The sequence below is a fragment of the Mesocricetus auratus genome, unplaced genomic scaffold (genome assembly GCF_017639785.1).
Source record: "Mesocricetus auratus isolate SY011 unplaced genomic scaffold, BCM_Maur_2.0 Super-Scaffold_100023, whole genome shotgun sequence".
NCBI classification, from domain to species: domain Eukaryota; kingdom Metazoa; phylum Chordata; class Mammalia; order Rodentia; family Cricetidae; genus Mesocricetus; species Mesocricetus auratus.
This window is the reverse complement of record NW_024429204.1, coordinates 8,966,827-8,992,741: the sequence shown is the minus strand read 5'-3', so window position 1 is coordinate 8,992,741 and position 25,915 is coordinate 8,966,827. Positions and strand designations below refer to the sequence as shown.

The 25,915-nt window shown below is 41.0% G+C and overlaps 1 protein-coding gene and 1 long non-coding RNA gene across 2 annotated transcripts in view; both read right to left on the bottom strand.

Moving 5' to 3' along the window:
• LOC110341354 overlaps positions 1–18,742 on the bottom strand; it is a 69,977-nt gene extending 51,235 nt beyond the window's left edge. Inside the window, exon 1 of the long non-coding RNA XR_005870562.1 lies at positions 18,536–18,742. This is a non-coding gene — a long non-coding RNA (uncharacterized LOC110341354). The remainder of the gene's footprint in view (positions 1–18,535) is intronic.
• Positions 18,743–20,088: 1,346 nt separating this feature from the next.
• Trhr (thyrotropin releasing hormone receptor) overlaps positions 20,089–25,915 on the bottom strand; it is a 34,007-nt gene continuing 28,180 nt past the window's right edge. Inside the window, exon 4 of the mRNA XM_040730593.1 lies at positions 20,089–21,872. Within this exon, the coding sequence (XP_040586527.1) occupies positions 21,810–21,872 (63 nt within the window). The 3' untranslated portion in view covers positions 20,089–21,809. The remainder of the gene's footprint in view (positions 21,873–25,915) is intronic.

Sequence of the window (25,915 nt, the reverse complement as noted above, 5' to 3'; positions counted from 1 at the left end):
AATTTATAAATCCTTTACATGGCATCTGCCCCTGTGCTTTAGCTTTGGAGAGGTAGCTCAGATCGTGCATTCTCCAATTCATAAATCCACCATAGTTGGAGCCAGTAAGTGAATGAATATGAAAGCCCATTCGTTAAATGATAATTATCAATCATATACAAGGCTCCAGCCAGTGGGCTAGGCCAAGGCCACCCTGTTCTCAATTTTGAATTCACACACACACACACACACACACACACACACACAATTGCAATGAGATACTTTTCACACATAATTGCAATGAGATACTTTTTGATACAGAAATCTGCAAAGTTCAGTCTACAGGACAAGTGGTAAATTCTATCTAAGGATGGCAGGATGGCCTTTACAGAGAAATCAACACGGAAGCAAGAGCTTTGAAATGGATAAATTCTCCAGAGAGAAATGAGCTACAATATACATTTTCAAGAAAAGAATTTTATGATCCAGGCCCCCCCAAAAAAACTGAAAAAGTATGACAATGCCAAGTAATGTTAATGGACAGAAAATTCTTAATATGTCTTCAGGAACAGAATTAAAGGAAGTAATGGGTACGTCGTGTAGAAATCTGTAAGTAGAAGGACTGGAATGTGAATGACGTGGTTGATTCCTTATTCTACCACTAACTATGTAGAGCTGTCATCACCTATAAAATACACAAGTCAATCTGTCACAAATGTGTCTTGACATGACCCACGACTACGTTGTGACATGATCACCAACAGGATACTCTGAACCCCAACTCTGGTTCCCAAGAAGGACTCCGGTGGGAGCAGACACAACCTTCTTTCCAATTCTTATGCAGGTGACTGGCCCACCAGCTTCTATCAACACATAACTGAACCTTGTACTAAAACTCTGCAGAGATAATGGTTCAGACATTTTTGGATGTTTAAGGGATGGTGATTTAAAAAGGTTAAAATAGGAAGGGTAATATTTGATTGACTTCTACATAGACTTGGCAGAAAATAGATGTGAAGGACATGAGGTCAATTGGGAAACTCTAATTACATTATAGTTTCAAAAATAAGAGGGAAAATGAAATAAGGTTAAAGAAATTGAATACAAACAAAACAGGTAAATAAACAAAACAACTACTGAATCTTTTCTGCGACAGCAGCACATAGTGCAAGGGCGGAAAGTCACTGAATGAATATTTTATAGCAAGCTGGAGTGACAAATTACACTTCACAAAGCTCACAAAGAATGTTTCAAGATGTCAAGCATATAATAATTTTGAGTAGTTTCTGAAATCTTTAATGAAAAATTCATTGTGCGTTATACCAATATATTTGACCTAAGTATGGCATAACCTGCTTTTTAACTCCTTTGACTCTCACCCCAAGCAAATTTTAAGAAGACGAAGATTAGAATAAAAGATTTTAGACTTTTGTTAAAGTTCTTCTGTTTCTGTCAATTTCTCACTCAAAATTTTGTCCTTTTTTGTGATTGTAAGTAAGTGCAGCATTTCCTCTCTCCATATCCTCCAATATACCCCTCAATGCTTTTAATCTTGAAAAGTAAACAGCTAAGCGGTTCATTCTTACATTAACTATAAATAAAACAATTCAGAATGTAGTAAAAACATGAAATTATCACTAACATAGTTTCACAAGGCTCTAAAGATAACCACTATCAAGACTTTAATATGTGTTCTTAAAGAGTCTTTCTATGTGTTCAGAGAAGGGAGAATGAAATGCATACTTTGAGTATATGACGTTAAAGAGTTAGTACTAGTTCGAAAGTTTTATAACAAAGTGTTTTAAGATGATTTTTGTCTTTAAAGGGTATCCTTGAAGATGTCCTTCATGCTATGCTGGGGATCAGTTCCTTTAGACAAGGTATATACATCACTCAAGTTGGAGAATGCCAACCAATCAGTGGCACATTGTTCCACCCTATAGACAAGCCATGATGGAGGTACGCATATCAGCCACCCCGTGATGCTGTCCTAACAATCTTTTATCCCAGTTAGTCTTTCAATGAACATCATTTTCAAGGGGGTTTGTGCACATCTTCCAGGAATTATATGGAATATATGATTTGCAAAAGAAATTTATGAGTCAGAATTCTGTGCATGTTAACGTTAAATTTTGTTACTTGCTAAACTGACCTTCCCAAACTCCGGGCACATGCACACACCCACCAGCAATACATGAGAGTTCATATTCCTCTCTTTTCAACTATTTTAACATTATTTTTAAGCTTCCTTAAATTCATGATTAAAAGAAAATCACACTTCAAAATTGTGTTTTCTTACTGATAATAGCCCCCCTCACTCTCCCCTCCTTCTACATGTATTCCTTGGTTTTATAATTTGCTCATTCATATTCTTTGTCTAATTTGAAAACTGCTGGAGTTTTCCTGATTTAATATCTCCATGGAAGCTCTTCAGATAAATGAATGTTTAAAATGAAAATATTTTTTTCTCATTTAGCTATTTGTTTTTAATATGCCTTATGGTACATTTTATTATGCAAAAATTACTTCTTCATGTCTAAAGCTTGATGACTATTTTCCCCTCTGGTTTCTGTGTTCTGCAGCTCGTTTGAGAAACTCTAGTTATGTCAAAGTAGTAAAAAATTCTTTTTCTCTAATGCTCTCTTTTTAATATTTTACATTTTAACCTGGCTAGACTATTACATGAGTAAGGCTAAATATTTCTTTCCTAATAGAAACTCAATTGTTTTAGCACATCAATTAAATAATTTATCCCCTCAATGATTAATAGAGTTGATTTACTTAATTATTCATATTTTTTGTCATCTTCCTCCTATATTAAATGTTCTGACATTTATCTCCAGAAAACCAGGTAAGTAGTCTCCTGAGGTTCACATCTCATATTGAAAGCATACAAAGACATTTGTGGAATGTATATGTATATATTTCTATATGTGTGTAAATTAATATATATTTCTATTTCCTTCTCAAAATTTTCTTTTGTCGAATATTCTATGAATGTTCTTTTACCAGAAGACATTAGAATACAAGCTTCAATTTCCATGAAAACCCCTGCTGTGATTTTAATTGAGAATAAATTAAATTATGCATTGATTTGGGAGATTTTAACCACATTTTGAATCTCTCCATGCAGAAATATGACATAGTTTTCCTTTGTACTGGGCTTTTGGAAAATAGTATGTGTTACTTCAGACAGCAACAAAGCCATGGAGTGCAGTTTAGTTGTTGAAGGGTAACCTCAGCATACACAAGATTCAGGGTTCAATCTGTGGCACCAAAGGGGGGGGCAAAAATTAAACTTTTGTCTTTGATACAGGGTCTTATTACATAGCTCTGACTGATCAGGAAATTGCAGTTCAATATAGAGCAAGCTAGCTTGGAACTCAAAGAACGTCACCTGTTTCTGCCCCCTGAGTGTTAGGATTAAAGATGAATAAAAACACACACTAGTATGAAAATGTGTAGAGTTCTGTTGTTGTTGTAAATTAAGTTTTTTTTTTCACATTAGCTTCTTCAGTTAAAACTCTGAAAAAGAGTTTTGTGTGCCGACATCACTGAGATTTTTTGATATTGCCTCTAAATCCAGTAAGTATATCTTATGCTATCTGTTGTTTACCCCCCTTTGGGGGGGTTATAATCTTTTAAAATTATCTTTATTTTTCCTTCCACCTCTTTATGGTTTCCAGGGATCAAACTCAGACCATCAGCCTTGCTCATTGTGCTTTTATCCGTGAGCCATCTCACTGCTGGCTTTTCTAATCTCGTCATCTTCAAACGAGGCAAAGACGTGTTTTCTGTATTTTGTCTTCTAACATACCTTTGATGTGTGTGTGCCTGTTATAATTGGCTATCTATTCTTCACTAAATAGTATTGGGAGATTAGCCAAGAATACATAAGCTCCCATGCAATACTCTGTGTGACCTCATTAAATTAGCTTTCCAGGTGATAATTACATGAGAGATTAGTGTCTAATCAAACATAAAGGAATGAATGTCTAGAGACAATAAGCCACATAAACCATGGGAAATTTCCCAACAAGAAAAGCGAAATTTCTTTTAAATAATATCTTGATTTCATACCTTTTATAACATTGTCCCTAATTAGTGTACTGGCTAGCTTTATGTCAACTTGACACAAGCTAGTTATTAGAGAGGAGGGGACCTCATTTTCTTAATTAGTGATCAATGGGTAGTGCTATCCCTGGGCTGCTGATCCTGGGTTCTATAAGAAAGCAGGCTATGAGGAGCAAGTCAGTAAGCAGTGTCCCTCCATGGCCTGTGCATCAGCTCCTGTCCCCAGGCTCCTGTCCTGTGTGAGCTCCTGTTCTCACTGTTCTTGATGACAAATTGTCATATGGAATTGTGAGTGAAATAAACCCTTTCCACCCCAAGTTGTCTTTGGTCATGGTACTTTTTTTATCCTAGCAATAGTAACCCTAACTAGACAAATATTCATAAAGAGAAGTACTTCACTTCACTTCAGTGCAACGAGATGATTTGTTTGCTTTTCATTCTTTCCTGTTTTACAATGCGGCAGAATATTTGTGTACACTGCATAGATGTTATCCTGCCTAAGGTGCCTTCTGATTGATTTACTAAAGAGCTGAATGGCCAATAGTTAGGCAAGAGAGGATAGGCAGGATTTCCAGGAAGAGAAAGGAAGAGGAGAAGTAATCTAGGTGCATAAATGCACAGAGGTCATCAGAGAGACTCTGAAAAAAATCTCTCTGAGCAGAGGTAACAGAGCCATAGGGCAGAACACAAGTTAATGGAAAACCGGTTAACTTAAGTTATCAGATCTAGCTGAAGAAGCCTAAGATACAGCCAAGCTTTCATAATTAATGATCAGTCTCCATGCTTTTATGTGAGGCTAGCAGTCCAAAAAAAGTCCATCTACACTGCGATTCTCTCTCTCTTTGGTTTTATCTAGAAATCCAAGTTCACTTTACAACTGTTTATGAAGAATTACATAAACACTGAAATGGCTAATCAAGTGTTTGCAAATAGCAGAAAATTAGGTAGAAACTGTTTTAAAAAAATAAAAGGTGCAAAAAGGTGTCAATCAACTTGTCAAATGCTGCTACTTTCAGTTATGAGGAACACATATAAATCTGTAAGGCTTTTAACCCTTTATGTGATACAACATGCTAAAGGACAGGGATGAGATTTTGTTCCACCAAGCTGAGTAATTCAAAGATGCACGTCCCTGTTTTGTGATGAGAAGGGTCATAGCTACAGGAGAAACTAGGAAGAGCCTAGTTAACCAGCATCCTTTTACTGTCTTCCCCTAGTTGTCCCTTCTCAGCGTTCCGTCTCTCTATTCAGGCATTCGAAGGATTCTACAAACACAGGCCTACGCCCAAGAGATAGCTCCTCATGCCCACCTTTACTTCTCTCTCTGAGTAACTAAGAACACGAATTTCCTCAGGTTCACAAGCTTCAGTGCAAAGATGGGGTCTGCTCTTGAGTACTTAGGCAGTACTTTCCAGCACAGGTTTACCAAATGTTCTTGGAGCTAATATTCCTGATTCTATTTCCTTTCTAATAAGTGGGAGCTACTTCCTGTACCACAGAGTCAAACCCTCCAGCGACAGGCCATTCCCCTGAAGGATTCAGCGACACTTCAGCAAAAGGGGTAAAGCTTTAATATAGACAATTAAAATACGAGAATAAGTTTTGGAGATCAGCCCTCTGTCAGATGTGGGGTTATTGAGTATCTTTTCCCAATCTGTGGGTTGCCTTTTTGTCTTGCTGACCATGTCCTTTGCCTTACAGAAGCTACTCAGTTTCAGGAGGTCCCATTTATTAATTGTTGATCTCAGTCAAGAAGCTATTCTCCAAAATATCAAAGGACCCAATTAAAAAGTGCGGGACTGAACTAAATAGAGAATTCACAATAGAGGAGACTAAAATGGCTGAGAGACACTTGAGAAAGTGCTCAACATCCTTAGCCATTAGGGAAATGCAAATCAAAACAACCCTGAGATATCATCTTACTCCGGTCAGAATGTCTAAAATAAAAGACACCAATGACAGCTTATGCTGGAGAGGATATGGAGAAAGGGGAACACTTGTCCATTGCTGGTGGGAGTGCAAACTTGTACAGTCACTTTGGAAATCAGTATGGAGATTCCTCAGGAAAATGGGAATCAGTGTCTATCACAAGACCCAGTAATTCCACTCTCAGGCATATACGAAAAAGATGCACATTCATACAACAAGGATGTCTGTTCCACTATGTTCATAGCAGCATTATTTGTAATAGCTAGATCCTGGAAACAACCTAGATGCCCCACAACTGAAGAGTGGATAGAGAAAATGTGGTACATTTACACAATGGAGTACTACTCAGCGGAAAAACACAACAGAATCTTGAAATTTACAGGCAAATGGATCGCACTAGAAGAAACCATCCTGAGTGAGGTAACCCAGTCACAAAAAGACAAACATGGTATGTTCTCACTCATATATGGATTTTAGACATGGATCAGGGGAGTGTCAGCCTACAATCCCAGGTCCAGTGAGTCTGGGAAACAGGGAAGTTCCCAAGAGATATGCATTATACCCCAGAGAACTGGAAAGAGGCAAGATCTCCCGAGCAGATAGGGAACATGGGGGGAGAAGAGAGGGAACCAGGGAAAAGAGAGGGAGATAAGAGGAGGGTAGAAGAAGGCATGGGGAAGCAGAAAGGTTGAGCCGGGATAAGAATAGAGGAGACCAGGATGAGAGATACCATAATAGTTGTAGTCATTATAGCTTTGAGGAGAGAGCTGACTCTAGTGAGATTCCCAGAGATGTACAAGGATAACACCAACTGGAAAACTAAGTAATAGTGGAAGACTACATTAATAGCCCCTACCTGATAAGGTTGGTGACTACCTTATGTGACATCCTAGAACCTTCATCCTGTGACTGATGGAAGCAGAGACAGATACTCACCGCTAAACACTGAACTGACCCACAGGAACCCAGTGACAGAGATGGAGGAGTGATGACCAAGGCGGCCAAGACTGTGCTGGTGAAATCCACAAAGACAGTTGACTGGACAAGGGGGAACTCTTGAACCCCAGACTGATGACTAAGAGGCCAACAGGGGACTGATCCAGACTCAGTAAATGTAGTGTCAGTGAGGAGGCCTCAGAAATCTCTGGGGCTTTGGGTAGTAGACTAGTGTTCACCATGACATACAAATGAACTCTGGGAGCCCATTCCACATGGAGGGATGCTCTCTCAGCCTGGAAACATGGGGAAGGGGCTAGGTCCTGCCCTGGATGAAATGACAGACTCTGGAGATCCCCCCAAGGAGGGCCTTACCATCCCTGGGAAATGATGTAGGGATTGGGCTGGGGATGGGGGGGTAGGACTGGGAGGGAGAAGTGGGGAGCTGGGATAGACATTTGAAGCATGCATCTTTCTAATTTAAATAAAAAACATACAAGAATAAATGTGAGAATAATTAAAAAGGGCTCTCTGGTGTCTTATAAACAAAACAATAAAGGGAACTACCTGCTTTTCCTTTTAATGTGACAACTTCTGAACTCAGCTATTAACATTTTGTTCATACCATGTACACCTGTCATTGTTTTGAAAGCACCCTTCTCTGGAATGGCACACTTGAACACCTGTAAGCTTGTACAGCTGGATTTTTTTAACATATACATGCTTGCATATGTGCATATAATACTTGGGAGACTAGCATGGCCAAAGGAAAGGGGAAGTTGGGAGGGAGGAAGATGAGAAGGAGAAGAAAATGAGAACATGGTGGTATACACCTTTGATCCAGTCCTTGGGATGCAGAGGTCGGAAGACCCCATCCCCCCCTAAAATAAAATTTAAGAGAAAGGGAAAAAATCTTATCACGGAAGCTGTGGTGTGACAAAATGAGTCACACAGCAACTCTTGCATTCTTTCATCCATGTATCTCCACATGCAAGTGTTGATTGCAAAAAGTCATTGGTCTGGTTTGAGGCCTCTGGTTTCTGCTCCGCTGTTGATGCTGGACCCTCAACGGGACTCATCTTGGATATCCTGCTGTTGTCCCGTGTCATGGAGATCCTTTGGGTGTGCAGGACTGGTCCCTTTGCGTGCTCCCGCAGATCATAGACGGGGTGGATCTTGGGGTGGGCCAGCTAATAATTCTGGATCTGGGCCTGGGTAGTGCCAGGGTCAGCCAGCCATCCAGCTCTACCTCGTCCTTACAGCCACGCTGGGCTCAGCAGCTTTGCAGAGGTTAGTTCACCAATAGCAGTGATGAGCAAGGGGCAGGGTCACTCCTCTGCTTTCCTATCTTAGGGTCGGCTCTCCCATACCTACACCTTCAGGGCCAGCTCTACTATGCTGCCCGGGTGAGGTCCAGGGCCTACTTTCCCGAGCGCTGCAACTGGTAATGGGGAGGGTCAGCTCCCTCGTCTGTCACAGATGAAGAGGTGTGAGGGGTAAGGGGGGCATCCCTGCCCTGAGCACACCATTACAAGACAGATGAACAGTGGGGATGGCTCTCCCACACGCACAACTTCAGGGTCAACACCGTTGGCTCTGTTGTGCTTCCCAGGTGAGGTGCAGGGTCTGCTCTCCTGAGTACTGTAGTGAGTGAGGGGCAAGACCAGTTCTCCTTAGGATTCCAACCAGCGAGGGGCAGGGGCAGGTCTGTACAGCCCTGTCCTCAAGGCCCTTGGTGGTGATCAGGAGCCTCGCACATCAACACAGACCATGACTGCATCAGGGCCATGAACCCAGATGTGGGCTCTGGCTGCAGCCCAGGCTCAGATTCACACATCACCATGGTCCTGGGTAGCAATCGAGCCACCCATCTGAGCGTGCTTCTCATTGCTTTCACCTCTACGGACACACCCCTGTCCACAGGAAATGAGCCATTCTGTCTGCCTCTGCCACAGAACACCATACATTTGCTCACTATAAGAGTGTGCTGTTTAGAAAAAAATAATGGAATCATGAGATTCGCAGGCAAATGGATGACACTAGAAGAAACCATCCTGAGTGAGGTAACCCAGTCACAAAAAGAGAAACATGGCATGTACTCTCTCATATATGGATTTTAGACATAGATCTGGGGAGTGCCAGCCTACAATCCTATGGCCAGAGAGTCTGGGAAACAGAAACTTCATTTAGTGGCTGATCGAAGAAGAGGCAGACTCCCTTGGTTAAGTACTGAGCTGAACTCAAGAAAGCCAGTAACAGAGAGGGAGGACTGATGACCAAAGGGATTAAGACTGGGCTGGTTTAACCCCCAGAAACAGCTGACCAGACAAAGGTTAACTCTTGAATCCCAGGCATCAGCCTGGGAATCCAGCATGGGACTGATCAAGACCCCCTGAATCTGGGTGTCAGAGAGGAGGCCTAGGAAATCTATTGAGCCTTGGGCAGCAGATCAGTACCCATCCCAAGTATACACACGGACTTTGGACTCCCATAGAACAATGTGAGGTGCACTCTCACCCTGAACTCTTGGGGAAGGGTCTAGGCCCTGCCCTATATGAAATGACAGACTATGGACACCCCCATGGAGGGCCTCACCCTCCCTGGGGGAATGAGGGGATAACAGGGGGGAGGGCACAGGAGGAGGGGAGGGAATGGGAGAGGGACCAGGATCTGACTTGTGAAGCAACCTCGTTTCTTATCTAAATTTAAACTGGAAAATAAAACAAAAAAATAAAAAATAAAAAAAAGAGTGTGCTGTTTTCCCCAGGAAGCCTGGGGTATTCTGCCCAAGGCCTGTGTGTGGGTCCCTTTGTCCCACTCAGTCCATCATGGCGCTGGGAAAAAAACATGTGCTCTCCACCAAAATTTTATCTTTTTTTTTACTGCGTAAGACTATTATGACACAGTGTTTGTAATCAGACCTGTGGTAGTACATCTATTGATATGTTGTAATCCGTTTTCTAACCGGACCTTTTAAGTTCTTCAGTGTTCCTAAGGGTATCTGAAAAGATCGTCCCAAGCTGAAAGGTTATACTTAGAAGACCCCGAGAGTGTTGTGAAAGGATTTGGGCATTGGTCGGGAGTACATCACTACTCCCAGAGAAGGTATGAGTTCGAACCAAGTTTTCGGTGTACATGGTGCCCAACAATAGACTGTTTCCTTTTTTCACTGTTCATTGTGCCCCTGGCATGTTGGATTCTATTTGCCTCCTAAGACTTGCATTTCCTCACTGCTTTGTCAAAGGTGCCCCTTGAAGAAGACCTTGTTTCCTTCCTGACCTGTAGACTCTTCTGAGCATGCTCCGTGCCCCTCTGCCTTGCTCATCGTGGCTTTAAAGGCTGCATTCTACAACTGCCCTGCTCCTTGGCAAGGCACAGAGAGGCAAGAACAAAGCATTTTTAGAGCCATCAGAGCGGAGATCACGGGCAGGACGAGGAGCTGTGCTGCCCTCGGGAAGCTGACAATTAGGCAAACGCGCTTCGACAGCTCAGTTTGCACACTTCCTCAGCAGCCTCCTGCTGTGCTAGTCTGCTGCGTTTTCTCTTTTGACCCTGGATAGTGCATGAGCCACTGTGCTAAAGTTTCATGTATTTGTATCTTTAATTCTGCAAACAGCCAGGCCCCTCTCTTTTACCGTGAGGAACGGGCATCTGACCCCCTTTCTCCCGCTAAGTCCGTCTTGCCTCTCCCGAAGAATTCTGTACCCTTCCTCCATCTGCCAGTGTAAGTAATGAAGAGGACAAACCACTTGGTCATTTATTCACTCATTGGTATTCACCGAAAAGCATAAAAATAATTTTCTTAATTGCACTACTTGCTGCTGCTGCGTGTCTCCCAGAGTTCCGTGTGTGATTTTGTCTGTAGAGCAGGCACTCCGCATGAATTCAATACCCTTAATTGCGGGGGAACTTTTGCTGGGAGAGGTAACAGGCAAAAAGGGAAATCAGCTTCTAGGACTCCATTTAAAGAATGGAATTTGCCCCTACTCTCCTTGGGTTTGGGAAAACGGGTTGAGCTGTGCTCTGTGATTTGCACGTACAAGCTGAGAGGAGGTTTCTGGAGTGGGGGAGGGGAGCACTGTTTATTTGCTAATAAAAATGCAGGAGAAGGTCTAGTTCTCACGGTTTCCTGATACTCCCGAGAAAGCACAAAATGGGTCACCCGAAGGGCTTTAAAGCATGGAGAGAGCAATGCCACAGCCCCGCACCGTGCAATTGAATTTTATGAACCCATCAGCTAGTGATTGGAGAAATAGTGTGGACACTGGCCTCCCTCCAAGTGCGCAGACAACGTTGGGGCAGGATGCTCATAATCTCAGTCCTGTCTCTAGGCTCTCAAAAGACCAGCTGAAAAGCAGGATAAATCCACCTGACTTTATTGGCTTTAAAGATCTTAGCAGCTTATCTCCCAGAATTCCACCTTAGCATTCTCCCGTATCAGTTGGTGCAATATGTGAATTTTCTTTCTAGTCATTTCTATACTGGTGATGATCGAATACACATCATTTGGATTCCTCTCCTCACTGCTGACACCAACTGATGCTGCTGGGGATGGCGAGGCCATCTGAAGCCCTGACCCATGATGCCAGAGGTTGTATCCTTGCTTCTCCTTTGAGTGAAGTTGTACCCATGTTAAAGAATGGTAGGGAGTCCCATTATGTTTTTCTTAAGCCTCTCCCCAAAGAAAATAAATAAAATAAGGAACACATTTGCTTAATCCTTAGACATCTGTTTTCAATACAACAGTAAAACTAATTCTTTTTGCCTCTTGTTTCTTTGAGAATTCCTTCCTTCCTTTCCTTCTCTTCCTTGCTCCTTCCCCTCTTTCCTCCTCCTCCTTCATTTCCTCCTCCTTTTCTTCTTCTTCTCTCTCTCCCCAGGTTTTAAGAATAGATGTTTTATTCTGAGCCTTACAGATCTGTCTCCACCCAAATACTGCTAATGAAACTCAAACTCCCATGTCAACATAAACTCTTCTGGTTTTAAGGTCTGCCTTCACTTGTGGAATTCTAAAACTTTTGCTTGTGCTCATTTTTTAAATTTAGATTTTGTTTTGGGGGAATATTATACATACTATTCTCCCTTCTACTCCTCCCATGTCCCAAACACACGTTTGGGTTAAGGATCTCTCATTTAATAATCATTACTGTTACATTACACACACACACACACACACACACACACACACACACACACACACACACTCTCTCTCTCTCTCTCGTTTAGGGCTGAAGACTTATGATGGAGAAACATTCTGGGTCCTCTGAATGCCTTCCCTTTGCATTTCAGGGTCTAACTAATTTGCCTTAAATGTGTAACCCTCTTGTTGCCACCTCCTAAGTGGTTAGGGTACAGGTCTGCACCTCCCCACTCTGTTTTCACTGCAGCGGTCTATTTGACCAGTCTGATGTCCAGGGCTGGCTCGTGACAAGAGAAAAAAAATACAGCAAAGGTGAGAATTTAGTGACTTGGGATTTGAAAGAAGAGTTGCAAGGGGCTGGGTCCATCTTGTATTCCGTTGTCTAGCAAGAGAGCAATTGTTGGTGGAAACCAAGAGCCTGTTTTCACAGAAATTACTGTTCCACAGGGCATAGAAAACAGTGTTATTGACATCTGCAGATACCTGCTGGGGTTTCCAGATTTTTGTGTCCCAGAACAAAGGATTGAACAGCGACATTCAGTTACAGAAGAAACAGAGATGGTTTTCCAAGAAACAGCATACTTCTGGGAAGCAGACAGGAGGAGCAAAGAGAAGGGTAAGGAACTCAACAGTAGTGTTGTACAAAGGAGGGAGGCATTTAGATTATATAGGAAGGACATTCTGGAGTCACTAGTATACTGCAGCCTTTTTTTTTGGGTACATGTTGTTTGTTACATAGAGCTTATAATGCCACAAGCCACTTTCTTACTCTCTGTGCCTGCCCTGAGGCCCAGGGTCTCCATGTTTACTCTTCGCCAACAGGTTTCCTCACATGCTAGTTTCCTGCCTCAGTATACACAAACAAGATCAGGCCACAGGCAGAAAGGTGTAGGAGGGTTATGATGTATAGGATAGGGAAACACATGCAATTCTTCTTGGAAATGGGAAACCTTTGTAGTTTTGAGTTCAGAAAACATGATTTCTGGATCAGAGCTGCACTTGACTGTTTTGGGATGGAACCAGAAGCCAGGCAACTGCAAAGGGCGATTACTGGTCAGATTTTGCATGTGTGTTATATTTCTAGGGCATGGAAGGAAAAGATGAAGGAGAAGCCAAAGCTCCCCACCCACCCCCTGGCAGGTTATTGGCTTACTGGTGAAACTGCCTGTTAATAGTAATGTGACTAAATTAATATCTGTGGGCTGGGGAGGGACAAAGAAAACCAAATTGTTTTTGTTGCAATCTCATAAAGTTCAAATGCATATTTGAGATCTTCTCTTCCATCCACTTGGAAACAGAAGCACTGACCTTTTGTTTCTGACGGCCCTGTGAGTGACTATCAAATTTTGGACAATTATTACCTTGTTTGATTTCCATCTGATGATTTTTCTAAGGTTAGTTTTAGACTGCTTCAGAAATGGATCTCCCCTAGTAACACAATACATTCGAAACCTAGTCTCTTGGAAGGCATAGCAGACTGAATACGTTGGTTTATTCAGCGAGGGGTGGGAATGGACGATGAAGGATGATGGCAAAGCAACAGATACAAGAACGTTAGAGCCGGGCGGTGGTGGCGCACGCCTTTAATCCCAGCGCTCGGGAGGCAGAGGCAGGCGGATCTCTGTGAGTTCGAGGCCGGGCTGGACCGACAGCCTCCAAAACAATACAGAGAAACCCTGTCTCGTAAAACAAAACAAACAAACAAACAAACAAAAAAGAATGCTAGAAACTGAACTATAAGTGGTAACAGCAGGAAGGCGTATGCCAAGAGTAACTCTGCCCACACTAAAATGAAGCATTTAAGTGGGCAATGCGGAGGCTCAGTTTTTGCTGTCTGGCTGTCTGGCACATTTTAACTCAATCTGAGAAAGAAAAGTTTTTCAAGAGTCAACCGCTTCCATTACCAAGCAGTCTTTAAGATAAACATCCCGACCTCGACTGACGTGGAATTTCCTAAGTCTCGTATTGGGCATGAGGATGGGATTGGGATGATTGGAAGTGAAATTTAAGGCTGACAAGAGGAAGAAGCTAGCCACCAGCCACTACCCATAGACAATGCCTGTGAGCCAGGAGAGAAGACAATTTGCTAATCTCAGTCCAATTGTTCTAAGCAAAGACAAAGTCCAATCTCAAAATAATAAATGCTGTTTCACAAGGCAGAGACAGATCAGATAGCTGTACTTGAATCATTCAGAATACAGCCAGCAAAATGAAAGAATAGAGACGAACAGAAGCATCGGATAGATAACAGAATATCATCAAATCAAGTGCTGACCACACCCATCAGAGAGGTTACTAGAGAAGATAGAGAGACAGGAAAAGCTCGCATTAACAGGTCAAACGTACCTCAGAAATCAGCTGGGGAGGCCCCAATGAAACAGCCATGCTGGAGCTCCTAAGTGAAAGGTGCAAGCAGAACGTAGCATTTTCGACGCAGATGAGTCCCCACAGCCTAGTTTACAGTCCCCATAGGCTTTTTGACATCATGAGATTAGCAATAGTAACTCTGGTCAGAATGCCTTGTTGCTATTATTATGAACATAACTTATACTTTTGGGTTTTTAGATTTATTTTCATTTTTATGTATGCATCTCTTTTTGCATGTTTGTATATGTCGTGCCCATGGAAGTGTCTAATCCCCTGGAACTAGAATTACAGTTGTGAGCTGTCATGTGGGTTGCTGGGACTCGAACCTAGGACTTTTGGAAGCGTGGGTTACCTGCTGAACCATCTCTCCAGCTCCCTCTTGTGATCTTTTGCTGTCTTTCTTTCCCTGTTACAGAGCCAGTTGCCCAGCCGATTTCTAGACGGGGAGTATTGGAGGACACTTGAAACGAATGTTCTAGAGTCTGGAATAGGAGAATACTATTCACTGTCAAGGTCTGCTTGCAACAAGCTTGATAAACACGTGCCAATATGCCAGTATAACCTACATTACAAAGCCATCGCCTCACAGGGCTGGGTTTCTCCTCTGCTTCTAAAACTCAATTTGTTCTCATCTCATCTTCCCTCTCAGGACTTGCTTCCTGAAGGCATCAGTCTTCCAACAGTACCTCAGTGTCTTCCCTATACCACTCTATTCGATTACGCAATGCCAATCATAAGACACAGCAGTATTAATTTCTAAAAAGCTTCCAACCTTATGTAACTGACATAACATAAGACGTGGCCATTCACAGTAACCATCTTCTTTGCTACCTAATGTTACCAAACATAAGAACAATTGTGATATATAGGTGAGAAAGCTCAGCAGCTTCTGTTTGGCAATGGAGGGTTTGATTGTGCATTCCTTACATCTTCACATTAGGAAGAATGTATGTGACATTCTAAGTGAAGGTGCTGATTCTTTTAGTCATCTTAAGTATGTCTGGTAGCCAATAGGGTTCATCCCAGAAAAGATGAGATACTTTATATTAAATGCTATAAACCCTTTTCCTTTATTCAATAAATCTAAGACAGAAAATGTGATTTGGAAACATTTTCACTAATCCTTGTTTTTAAAAAACAATTCTTATTTTTCTTGCTTTCACCTACCTGGATAGGAGTAACACTTGTATATATTTCTGTACAACTTTGTACACTGATAAGGACCTACACTTAAACACTGTGCTTGTTGTTATTGTCAATTATTTTTAAGATTTTTCTGTTCAGTAGTTAGAGTTAGTGTTCCATAAAACTCGAAAATTACCACAATTAATAAACCTATCATCTCCAGGATGTAGTTTATGGACTGGAATATGAGCTAAAAATTGAAACACCACCTTTAAATGGTCAATGTAGAATTGTCTAAGGATATCACGGCAAAATCAGAGTCAAAACATAAACTCATGTAAGGTGCTTTCCAGCTTCTGAGAAGACAGAAATTCCCAAAGGTCATATAGAGGACACATGATGTATGATGATTGAGTAATACATGTATGGAGTGGAGAATTCTCAGAGGTCATATGGAGGACACATAATATATCATGACTGAGTAATACATGTATGGAGTGGAGAATTCTCAGAGGTCATATGGAGGTCACATGATATATGATGATTGAGTAATACATATATGGAGTGGAGAATTCTCAGGGTTATATGGAGGACACATCATGTATAATGATTGAGTAACATGTACATAGAGTGGAAGGAGACTTCATTTTCTTTTTATTTATTATTATTTTATATATCTGAAAATTCTATGAGAGGGAAAATATTTTTACTCTGGGCTATTTCCTGGCTTATGCTCCTATATAAGGAAATGCAGAGCCAACTGACTCAAGTGTAATTCATTCACAAAGATCCTGCTTCACAGCACTTAAATTGTGTTTGACAGCTAGGAACATTGTTAGTCATTTTGAAAAGAAGGTTTGCATAATTCTGTCATTTAGCTAATGTATGAAAAACTATATCTTGGTGCTAAAATAATTTTGGAGCTTGTGGAGAAACATTCTAGATGGAACTTAATGGACATTTATTGCTAATATTTGTGTTTGCTTGCTTGTCTTTTAGCAAGCACATTCCTTTGGATCATTTTAGATATAGAGAATAGTTCCATCTATTACCATTATTCTAACCCAGAAAAATAAGTAAAATAATAATAATAATACAATGCTTTATATTTTCAGGAAAATGTCTCAGTTAGGAAGTGAGACATAGCCCAACTAAGTATCCCATTTGGATGAAAGTAGCCACACCTCATTCTTGACATCCCATTGAAAAAGCATACATACTATGACCAGATATCTTAAGACTATGTTTAAATGTAATTCAACCCTTCCAGTTCATTCACAAATTATCGTTTTCCATTTCCATTTTGTGTGTAATGATTACAGTCCACAAGAGCCGAATACTCAGAGATAATGAAGAGAACAAAGTTAAAACGTAGGAATGTTACAACACTGATGGCTGATCATGCCTTAAGGCAGATCAAGAGAGAAGGACCTGGAAACAGATGGTCCCGTGTTGGAGGTTCCTTGGGAAGCAGAGGGGAAGGAGTTAAGGGAGCCAGATAAAAAAGAAAGGAGAGTGTTTGGGAGTTGTGTCCAATACCGACAGTGGAAGCTCAGCCATGCAGACACTTCAGAAGTATTCCACTAGAAGATGAGGGCGTTTCCCCCACTAGGTTTCATCTCTCACTGTTTGATTGCTTTACCCAGGTGAAATTCTGGGCTATCTGTGTTCATACCGAAGGCTGTCCATAGATTTGAACAATGTGATGGCCAGCGAGGCTGTCACCTCATTTTCTCAGCAGGGAAGAACTGCAGTGTACATGGACCGGACTTTCAGTATTCAGGCATCTGTTCTGGTCCGCCCTTGGGGTCCTGACAGGACACCCTCTCAGCTGCAGCCACTAAGAGCATCACCTGTGCACATTCACTATGTTCCCTTTTAAAAGGGCCCCGCCCACCTCCCATCCCCTCTCTTTCTCTCCCCCCCACACCCCCACTTCTCTTTTCTCTACTGCTGCTCCTGTCCCCAGAGGCCAGTCTCCCCCCTCCTCTCCCCACCCCCTTTTTCCATTCACTTTCCCCTACTGAAAAACCCTTTCACCCAAGCTCTGTCGCATGGCGTCTTTCTCTCGCACACCTCTTTTTTAAATTTAATTTAAATTAGAAACAAGTTTGCTTCACACGTCAATCCCAGCTCCCTCTCCCTCCCTTCCTCTCCCGCCCCCCTTCAACCCTACCCCAACCTCTCCCCAATCCCCACTGGACTCTCCAAGGAGGGTGAGGCCCTTCATGGGGGATCTTGAAAGTCTGTCATATTCTCCCCGGCAGGGCCTAGTCTCTCCTCCCCCATGTGTCCAGGCTGAGACAGCATCCCTCCACGTGGAAAGGGCTCCCAAAGTTCATCTGGATGACAGGGCTAAATCTTACATGCGTCTTTGTAAATTACCACACTGTCTACCACATCTGTGATGGAACCACAGAATCAAAACGCAGTTGGGGCACAGCGAGGTGCTGCTACTACTACCATGTAATTGGAAAGGTCCCGTAGAATGTCGGGATCTACAGAGCTGTTAAGTGGCCAATTTGACTTATTATCTAGGGGGTATTTGGGCCACTTTTTTTAGTACAGAGGTGAGTGACTCTGGGGGCCTTCGCAGGGGGCATTAAGAGAAGGGGTTTTAGATTTTCTAACCGGCATCCCGGTAGAGTAGATGGGCTTGTATGTTTGCTGGTTTATTTCCCATAGGCAGAGTCATTCTTGAGGCTGTCAGTCCAAGAAAAGAAACCCAACAGGATTCTGTAGTCTTAGAGAAGGCAGTAACCCGTAACCACCAAAGGCATGAATCACCTGGAAGTCGAATGCACTGCCTAGGGAGGAAATCCACCAGAGGTGTTTGTCATCCAGAGAGATCAGTTGTGGCCTTGAAGGCTGTGGCTGGGGGTGTGCCCCCACTTCCAAGAACACCAGAAGGGTGCGGGACTATCAACAGTCACTCCCACGGGTTCAAGGAAGCGTTTACACTGACCAGGAGGCAGGGTACCTTACCAAGTCATAGCCGGTGCTGTACGGGGATCCCAAAGGACGGGTAGATGGAAAGTGGTCTGTCAGTTGGGGATCAGGGTCCCCGAGTGTCTCCGCTGGCCCACCAGTGGGCTGTGGGAGGAGTTATGGAGAGAACCTCAGCGGGTTTCACAGCACCAAATGTTGCTGTTTGCTGCAGCTGTGGGCGATGAAACTCAACAAAACCCACCACGTGGAGTTTATTGGGCAGAGGGAGCAAAGGGAGGGGTAGGTGTTGGCCAACCGGGAACAGGGATGGAAACGGCAAACTGGTGGGAGCCGCTCACTTAAAAGGGAAAGCTTGCACCTGTGTACAGAGTCCTTCTGCAGCCACAGAACGGGTATCATTGCCAGGCAACACAGGGCCCTTTGAGCTGTTTAAGTATCGGCCTGAATGCCGGTGTGCATACCTTTCCAGTTGTCAGGGGGCGGGGTCAGCATAATGCCTGAATCCTTACACCACAGATGAGTGAATGTTGCTCAAAACAGAGACACCCTAAGGTTTCTAGGTGTCTGTGGGGAATCTACACTGTAGTTAGGATGTGTCGTATACACAATAAAATTGCTTCTTTTATAAGCCCATTCATTCTCATCTACTAACAAAAGATTCTTGAAAGGTCCACTATGTCCCAGGTACTGAACCAATTACTGCACTTAGCCGACCTTGCTGAGTAGCAATGTGCTGTCGTCAGGTTTTATTGCCACTTTCAGGGGGTCTAGAAAAGGGGGTACACAATGGTAAACTCTCAGGAAGCCATTTAATTTATAGAACTTAAGGTGTTACACATCAGGGTATAAAAAAGGATTCTTTCAATGGTGAATAATATCAGAGATGGGTAATTTTGAAGCAACTTAGGGAATGTTCTCTTATCCTCTGAAAAGTACAATGCTATAAGCACACACACACACACACACACACACACACACACACTCACAATGAAACATCTATGTCCAATTGTGAAAGAATGGGGTCATTCAAACAAAGCTGAGATGGACTTAAGCTTCAATTTCCTCTCATATGTCAAAATGCATTTTATCTGTTTGCTAGTGGAGTGTTCCAAGAACTGACCAAACCTGTTTCAAGAGTTATAGGCCTGTCTGAGATTATTTGCAATTGGAAGATTATCAGGGTAATCTGCTTAACACACAAATTATTAAGTCTACTTTACTATTATTGAAAAAGCAACAATAAGACATGTTTGAAGCAACCACTCCAAACAGCTTCCCAACTTTCAACTATTTATTAATAACTGTAATTTTCCCCCATCTGATATTAACATTGAATGAATTCATTAATGTCAGTGTAATCATGGATAACATGATGAGTTAAGTCATTTCTGTAACAATACACATTCAATTTCTCCTTAAAATTGAAAAGTATCTATTTGTGGGTTTACTTATAATTATCTGGGAAAACAACCAGGGGTACATGACAGATAGCAATGTATCAAAATGAAATGTTTGGGGCAGATGGCTTAGAGTAGAGCTATACCCAAAATGGGATGCTTTCAAAGAAAAGAAACCACAGGACCTGGATCTTTCAATTAGATGCTTTATTGATCACCACACGCATACAGAAAGAAAGATTCCTGCTGTAGAGAGGACGCATAATACTGCACTTCCCTAAAGAAAAAAAGGTCTTTGTTCACATGGACACAGTGGTTAACTTCCAAGCCGAGGGATGAGTCAGCCTACAGCTCTCCACAACAGTTGTAAAAGGAAACCAAAACATTCGGAGACGGCTTGATGTGAGCAACGTGCAAGCCAGCAGGTCGAGGGAGTACAAAACTATTCGCTGCTCTTCAGTATCACATTTAATATGGGTGCTTAGGTTCACGAAGGGCCTGTGAGCTAGCACTGATCTCTATGTTTAACTGGATAACTTCGTGGCTGTTAAGGACCTCTGAATCCTATATACATAAGTGAATATTTCCCCATATACGATGACAATGTGCTATAGAAAAGATATACACATACATAATATGGTTTTACTTGGAAAGTTGTGACTTTAAGAATACTTTCAGAATTAATGATGCATAGAAGACAAATAGTATACTATAGTTTCTTTAGATAATAAATGAAATTTACAGGGTTTAGAAAATACACTATAGCTTATTTTATATACACATTTACCTACAGTGTCTAAGCATCAGGAAGTATTTCATTTCCTTTCTACTAGTTGCTTACCTAAACTAATTCCTGATAGTTATACTGCACTGGAAATATAGTCTTAGTATCCAGATTTGATTCTTTTTACTGTTCACTTACTCATCTCCTTTCTCTTATGTGGATTGTCTTTTCTTAACTGCCTAAACCAAGTCTATCCTCGAAAGAAATCCAGGCTTCTTTCTAAATTCCTTCTAATGACTCTAGGACCTGGTGATAGTCTTTTCCCCAAGAGGAATTCTAATGTGCATAGTACAAAATCATGTAACTTGTCTCTCTACCGTGTACTCTGCATGCTGTATTATTTTTATTCACATTTCAGTAACAATATGTTGTCACTCTCTGAACACACAGACAATTTAATAATCTGTATCATTATTAAATTAGGTGACATGTGAGGGTGCTATTGAAATTTGTACTCATAATATACACACACAGAATGGCTATCACCATCATCTGACACAATCAGAGGACATTTTAGTGATCCAGGAGAATGGCTTAAGAAAATAGAAACAAACTACATACAAATTACATAACTGCAAAGGTAAATCTACGGGAAAGTCAGGCATAATGAAGATTTTAGGTGATATTTCTTAGTAGGAGATTTACTTATTTATTCACTCGTTCAACAGAAAGTCAATGTCAAGGTCACAGTCTGAGTGTAATTTCTGGAGTACAAAGATGAAACGAGCTTGCCCTAATGGCATTTTCTGTTTACTTGCTTTTTCTGAGCTATTCCGCATTCAAGATTCTTGAAGATTATATGCAGAGGCTCAGAACAAAGTGGTTTTCAGACTGTTCTCAGAGTCATCTGGTAAATGATAATTTCTTGAGACAGAGACAGGCGAAGCACATATTACGATAAACTCTCTGGCAATTTCTGTGTCTATCAACACAGGAGTGGCTTGCACTCTTGACTAAGGATTAAATGTTAGCTTCCTTACTGTGTCTTATTGTGGCAGGATGTCCTTACTGACTCTGAATGAAGGCCTTTGATCATTAGGAACCACCTTATTCTGAGTCATATTGTACTTATTTCTTTTCTGGAAAGATTCACTTTTGTTAGTATCAACCCAAGACTTCTTGAGGATGTTCATATTTCTTCCTGTTTGGCAGTCAAAGAATAGTCATATGCACAAGAATGAGCTCCATTCTTCTGGAAAGAGAGAGAGAGAGAGTCACTTACAGGCTTGCAGAAATGCTAACACTACTGGCTATTCCAGTCTCTTAGAACTTTCAATGTCCTTCACATTTCCTTTATTCCAGTTTGAGAATCTACAGTATGGACCTCTATCAAGACTTAAAGTCATTGTTATGTGGCCATGTAGTTTATTGGCCACTAAATTCTTTTGTCTTGTTACAACCATTCTATTAGGTTAGCATGAAGTTGCTTGGTGTAAAAAGAAATGCAATTTACATCTTGTTTGATCTGACAACATTGAGTGCAAGCATCCATGATCACTCTTGTCAAAGGAGATTATTTGAGCATCGAATTTAGAATGATGTGGATTAAACTTGTCAGTCAATGCAGTCCATTTTCTATTGAAAATCTTAATAGTGAACTGTTCCCAGTATGCCACTCTTCTAGATGACATCAACTGCTGAATGACTTGACGTCATAACTATGAAATAATCATATAAGAAAAACATGCCGGGGTCCTTTGTGGCCTTCTTTCTTTTTGGGGTAAGTAAAAATGAGAGTTAAACTAGTTATTTTCTAAAGATGCCACTTTAGAAAAGTTCATTAAAAATAGAGTATATAAATAATCCTTCTATCAAGTCATCTTAAGTATTTGCAAGTAGACTATTGATAACTTTTTGGACTGTAGTTCCTATGACTCTAATCTGTATTCTAAATACTGCCTAAGAGTTGCTTTTTGAGGTTAAATCATGCAGATCTGCTTTCTTTCATTTGGGTGTGAGTTTTGTGACTCCTATGTCTGTCATAAAATTTAGCAATGGTTTTACATATATTTAATATTCCTTTTCTGGTTTCTGACTGAAACTTGCATAATGTCAAGTCTCTGGTCTGTGAAGAAAGAAAACAAACTATATTAAACAAGTTAACTCTACACTGTTCCCACTGTGTAAATCATGACAGAGCTAAATAGGAATTTTAGAGGCGAAAAGCTAGTTTTTCCATTAATTAAAAGAAATTTCATATTAAAAGAAATTTTTGTAGAAGTCAAACCTTGTGTAACATTTTCCTATGCATAGTGTATTCAACAGGACATTTGTACTTTCACTTAAGATACTTCTGGCCCACACTTACTCTTTGACGAAGTTAGCCAATTTTTGCTGCTCTGAGGGAAGTGATACTTGTGGAAGGATGAGAGTTTGAGAGGAGGGAAAGGGGGGACAACATTATCAATAGAGGATTCTACAAGATTTCTTTGTGTGTGCTAGTGTAAAGCTTTACGTTTGTATGGTTCAATGTTTGTTTTGGTGGATATTTATTCATTACAAGCTGAAGAAACCCAAAATGAATTGCCTCAGAGGCTCAAGCTTGTGCCCTGTTGCCAGAGTGATTCTACATATTTGAAATATTTCTTCAACATGGGGCTGACTAGATGCTTCTGAGTCTTCTATTGTGATTTAAGAAAAGCAGAGTATGAGAGAAAGATGCCATGCGATAGGGTTCAAGCGGAGGGTTTTTAGATTTTTAATTAGGGAATGAAATCATAAAAAGGGGAAAGGGGAGGGGGGAGACCAGCCTCTGAGGCAGGAGCAGCAGGAGAGAGAGAGCAGAGGGAAGAGGGGGAGAGAGAAGGAGAATGACTGATAGAGGCAGAGAAAGAGGAAGAGAGAAAGACGACAGAGACAGACAGAAGGAGAGAAAGAAAGAGAAGGATGGGAGGTGGGCGGGGCCCTTTTAAAAAAGGAACATACTGAATGTGCACAGGTGGTGCTTTGAGTAGCTGCAGCTGAGGGTGTATTCTGTCAGAACCCCAAGAACAGGCCTGAATACTGACATCTCCTTTCACTCATCTATGCTTTCCTAACTTCACACACTCTAGGAGTTGAGTTGAAAGGAAAATCATATTGAATTTTTATTTGTAAATAGAATTATGGGTTAAGAATTTATTTTTCTCTTAAAAGTTAAAATTTCTAACTTACTATTTTTACAGATTTAAAGTAATTTATAATGACATCACTAGCGGTTAAACTTTTTACAGGAAGGGACCACAACAGTGTAGCTCCTGCTTTCCTGGGAAATATACTCTCCACAAAGCAACTCCACTATCCACTTAAAACCTAGTTAGGTTTCACATTTCTTTACATGGATTTGCTAAGCACAAACAACCCATTTCTCTTGGTAGATTATCAAATTGTACACATGATTCTGTGTTTTTCATCTACTTAGAAATGCTTGGGTTGGGTTGGAAACATGGCAGGGACCTGGAGAAATGGCTCAGCAGCTAAGAGCACTGGCTGCTTTTGCAGAGGACCCAGGTTCAGTTCCCAGCAACCAGATGATGGCTCGCAATCATCTGTAACAAGATCTGGTGCCCTCTTCTGGTCTGCAGGCATTTTTGCAGACAGAATAATGTATACATAATAAGTCTTTTTTTTTTAAAGAAATTTTTATAGAATTCGAGTTTGTCCTATTTATCTTCAGCGTGTAGAATACTTGTGATCCGTGCCAAACATTAAAAGTTTGACCGTACGGAGGAAGAAACCCTAAGAGGGAATTTATGTTTGCTTTATTATTCATTCATCTTTTCCCACTTGTTTTCGGGTGTGTAGCCTCCCCAAAGTCCCTCAGCAATTAACAGAATTGGAAGGAATATAACAACTCTGGGAGCTTTCAGGAGTCTGTTAATAAGATTATTTCACCACAGCAGCAGATTTAAATTTTTAATTTAGCCCTGCAGTTTCCGTTGAATGATACATAGTTTTGATTATCTATGGAAATACTTTATGAGTTAAGGTAGCATGATATTGAACACTTCAAAAAGTTATACCACCTTTGTGTAACTTTAGCTATCTGTTGGACGTTACACAGAAACATAGGCTTTTATAATGGCATTTTCTTTAAAGTTGAAACATTAAGGATCAAGTTCCTTTGAATTTCTCATCTATTCAAAGAGCAAGACTAGCAAATAACTTTTAGAAATTTAAAAGGGAGAGCAGAGGCTATATGTTAAATGTTCAAAGGTCAAAAGAGTGCATTTATTATGTGTATAATATGGAAAGCCTTGTTTTCAGTATCTGATATTGGTGTGTAGGGGGGCATTGGGTCACAAGAATTTAATTATCAACTTTACAAAAGAAAAGCAACATTTTCTCTGTAATGGCCACACTCTTTAGGAAGACAGCATGGATAGTTGTCAAGACATGGTAATTGAGCTAATGGTGCTTAGGTATCTACCAGTGTGTCAAAGACATGGTAGATGCGCAATAATATTATTTCCTTTCCCTAATGTAGAAGGTCTAATATATTACAATTCTCTTTGGACATAAATTTATGCACATGTGAGTGTGTACTTCTTCGTACACAAACAGTATTTCCCTATCTATATTGCTCCAATAATAATAATTAATCCATAATAGAAATAAAATTAAAATAGATTGCTTAGTGTTATGCAGATAGACTTCTGGTACTTTCTGTGAATATCTGATTACATCTTTTTACTGATGTCATGGGAGGAGTAAAATGTCTTCCTGGAGTAGGTGAGGAAGATTTCATACAAGCATACCTATACTGGGTCCTTGATGGCAGGTTCTCCATGAGCCCACCATATTCTCCATTAAGAAGGTTTAGAGGATTAATTATCCTTATCAATTAAGGTTCAAGGAAAAACAATAAACTAAACATATAGGCTGGAGAGAGGAGAGTGCCAGCTTTTTGGGGAACTTAGAAATGTGGTTTTTTTGACCCAACTACTAAAAATTAATGACTATGAAGCTAACACCAAGACCAATTTGTAGTCTTCAGTATCTGACTGGCTATACCCCAGTGGGTGAGTCATTTGATGAGGATTAAAATAATACCTATTAGCCTCCTGGGTAGATGCACATTCACACCTGTGTAATGATAGCTGGGATGCTAGGTCAAAGTTCAAAGCGTAAGGATGAGCTAGCAATGATAGGGAGACATCAGTTTTAAAACAAACCCAGGAGGCTTGCGGCGCTTTGATCAAGGATCTGTAACCAACATATCCTAAGCACTTAAGTAAGATTAAGTGTGAACAATGA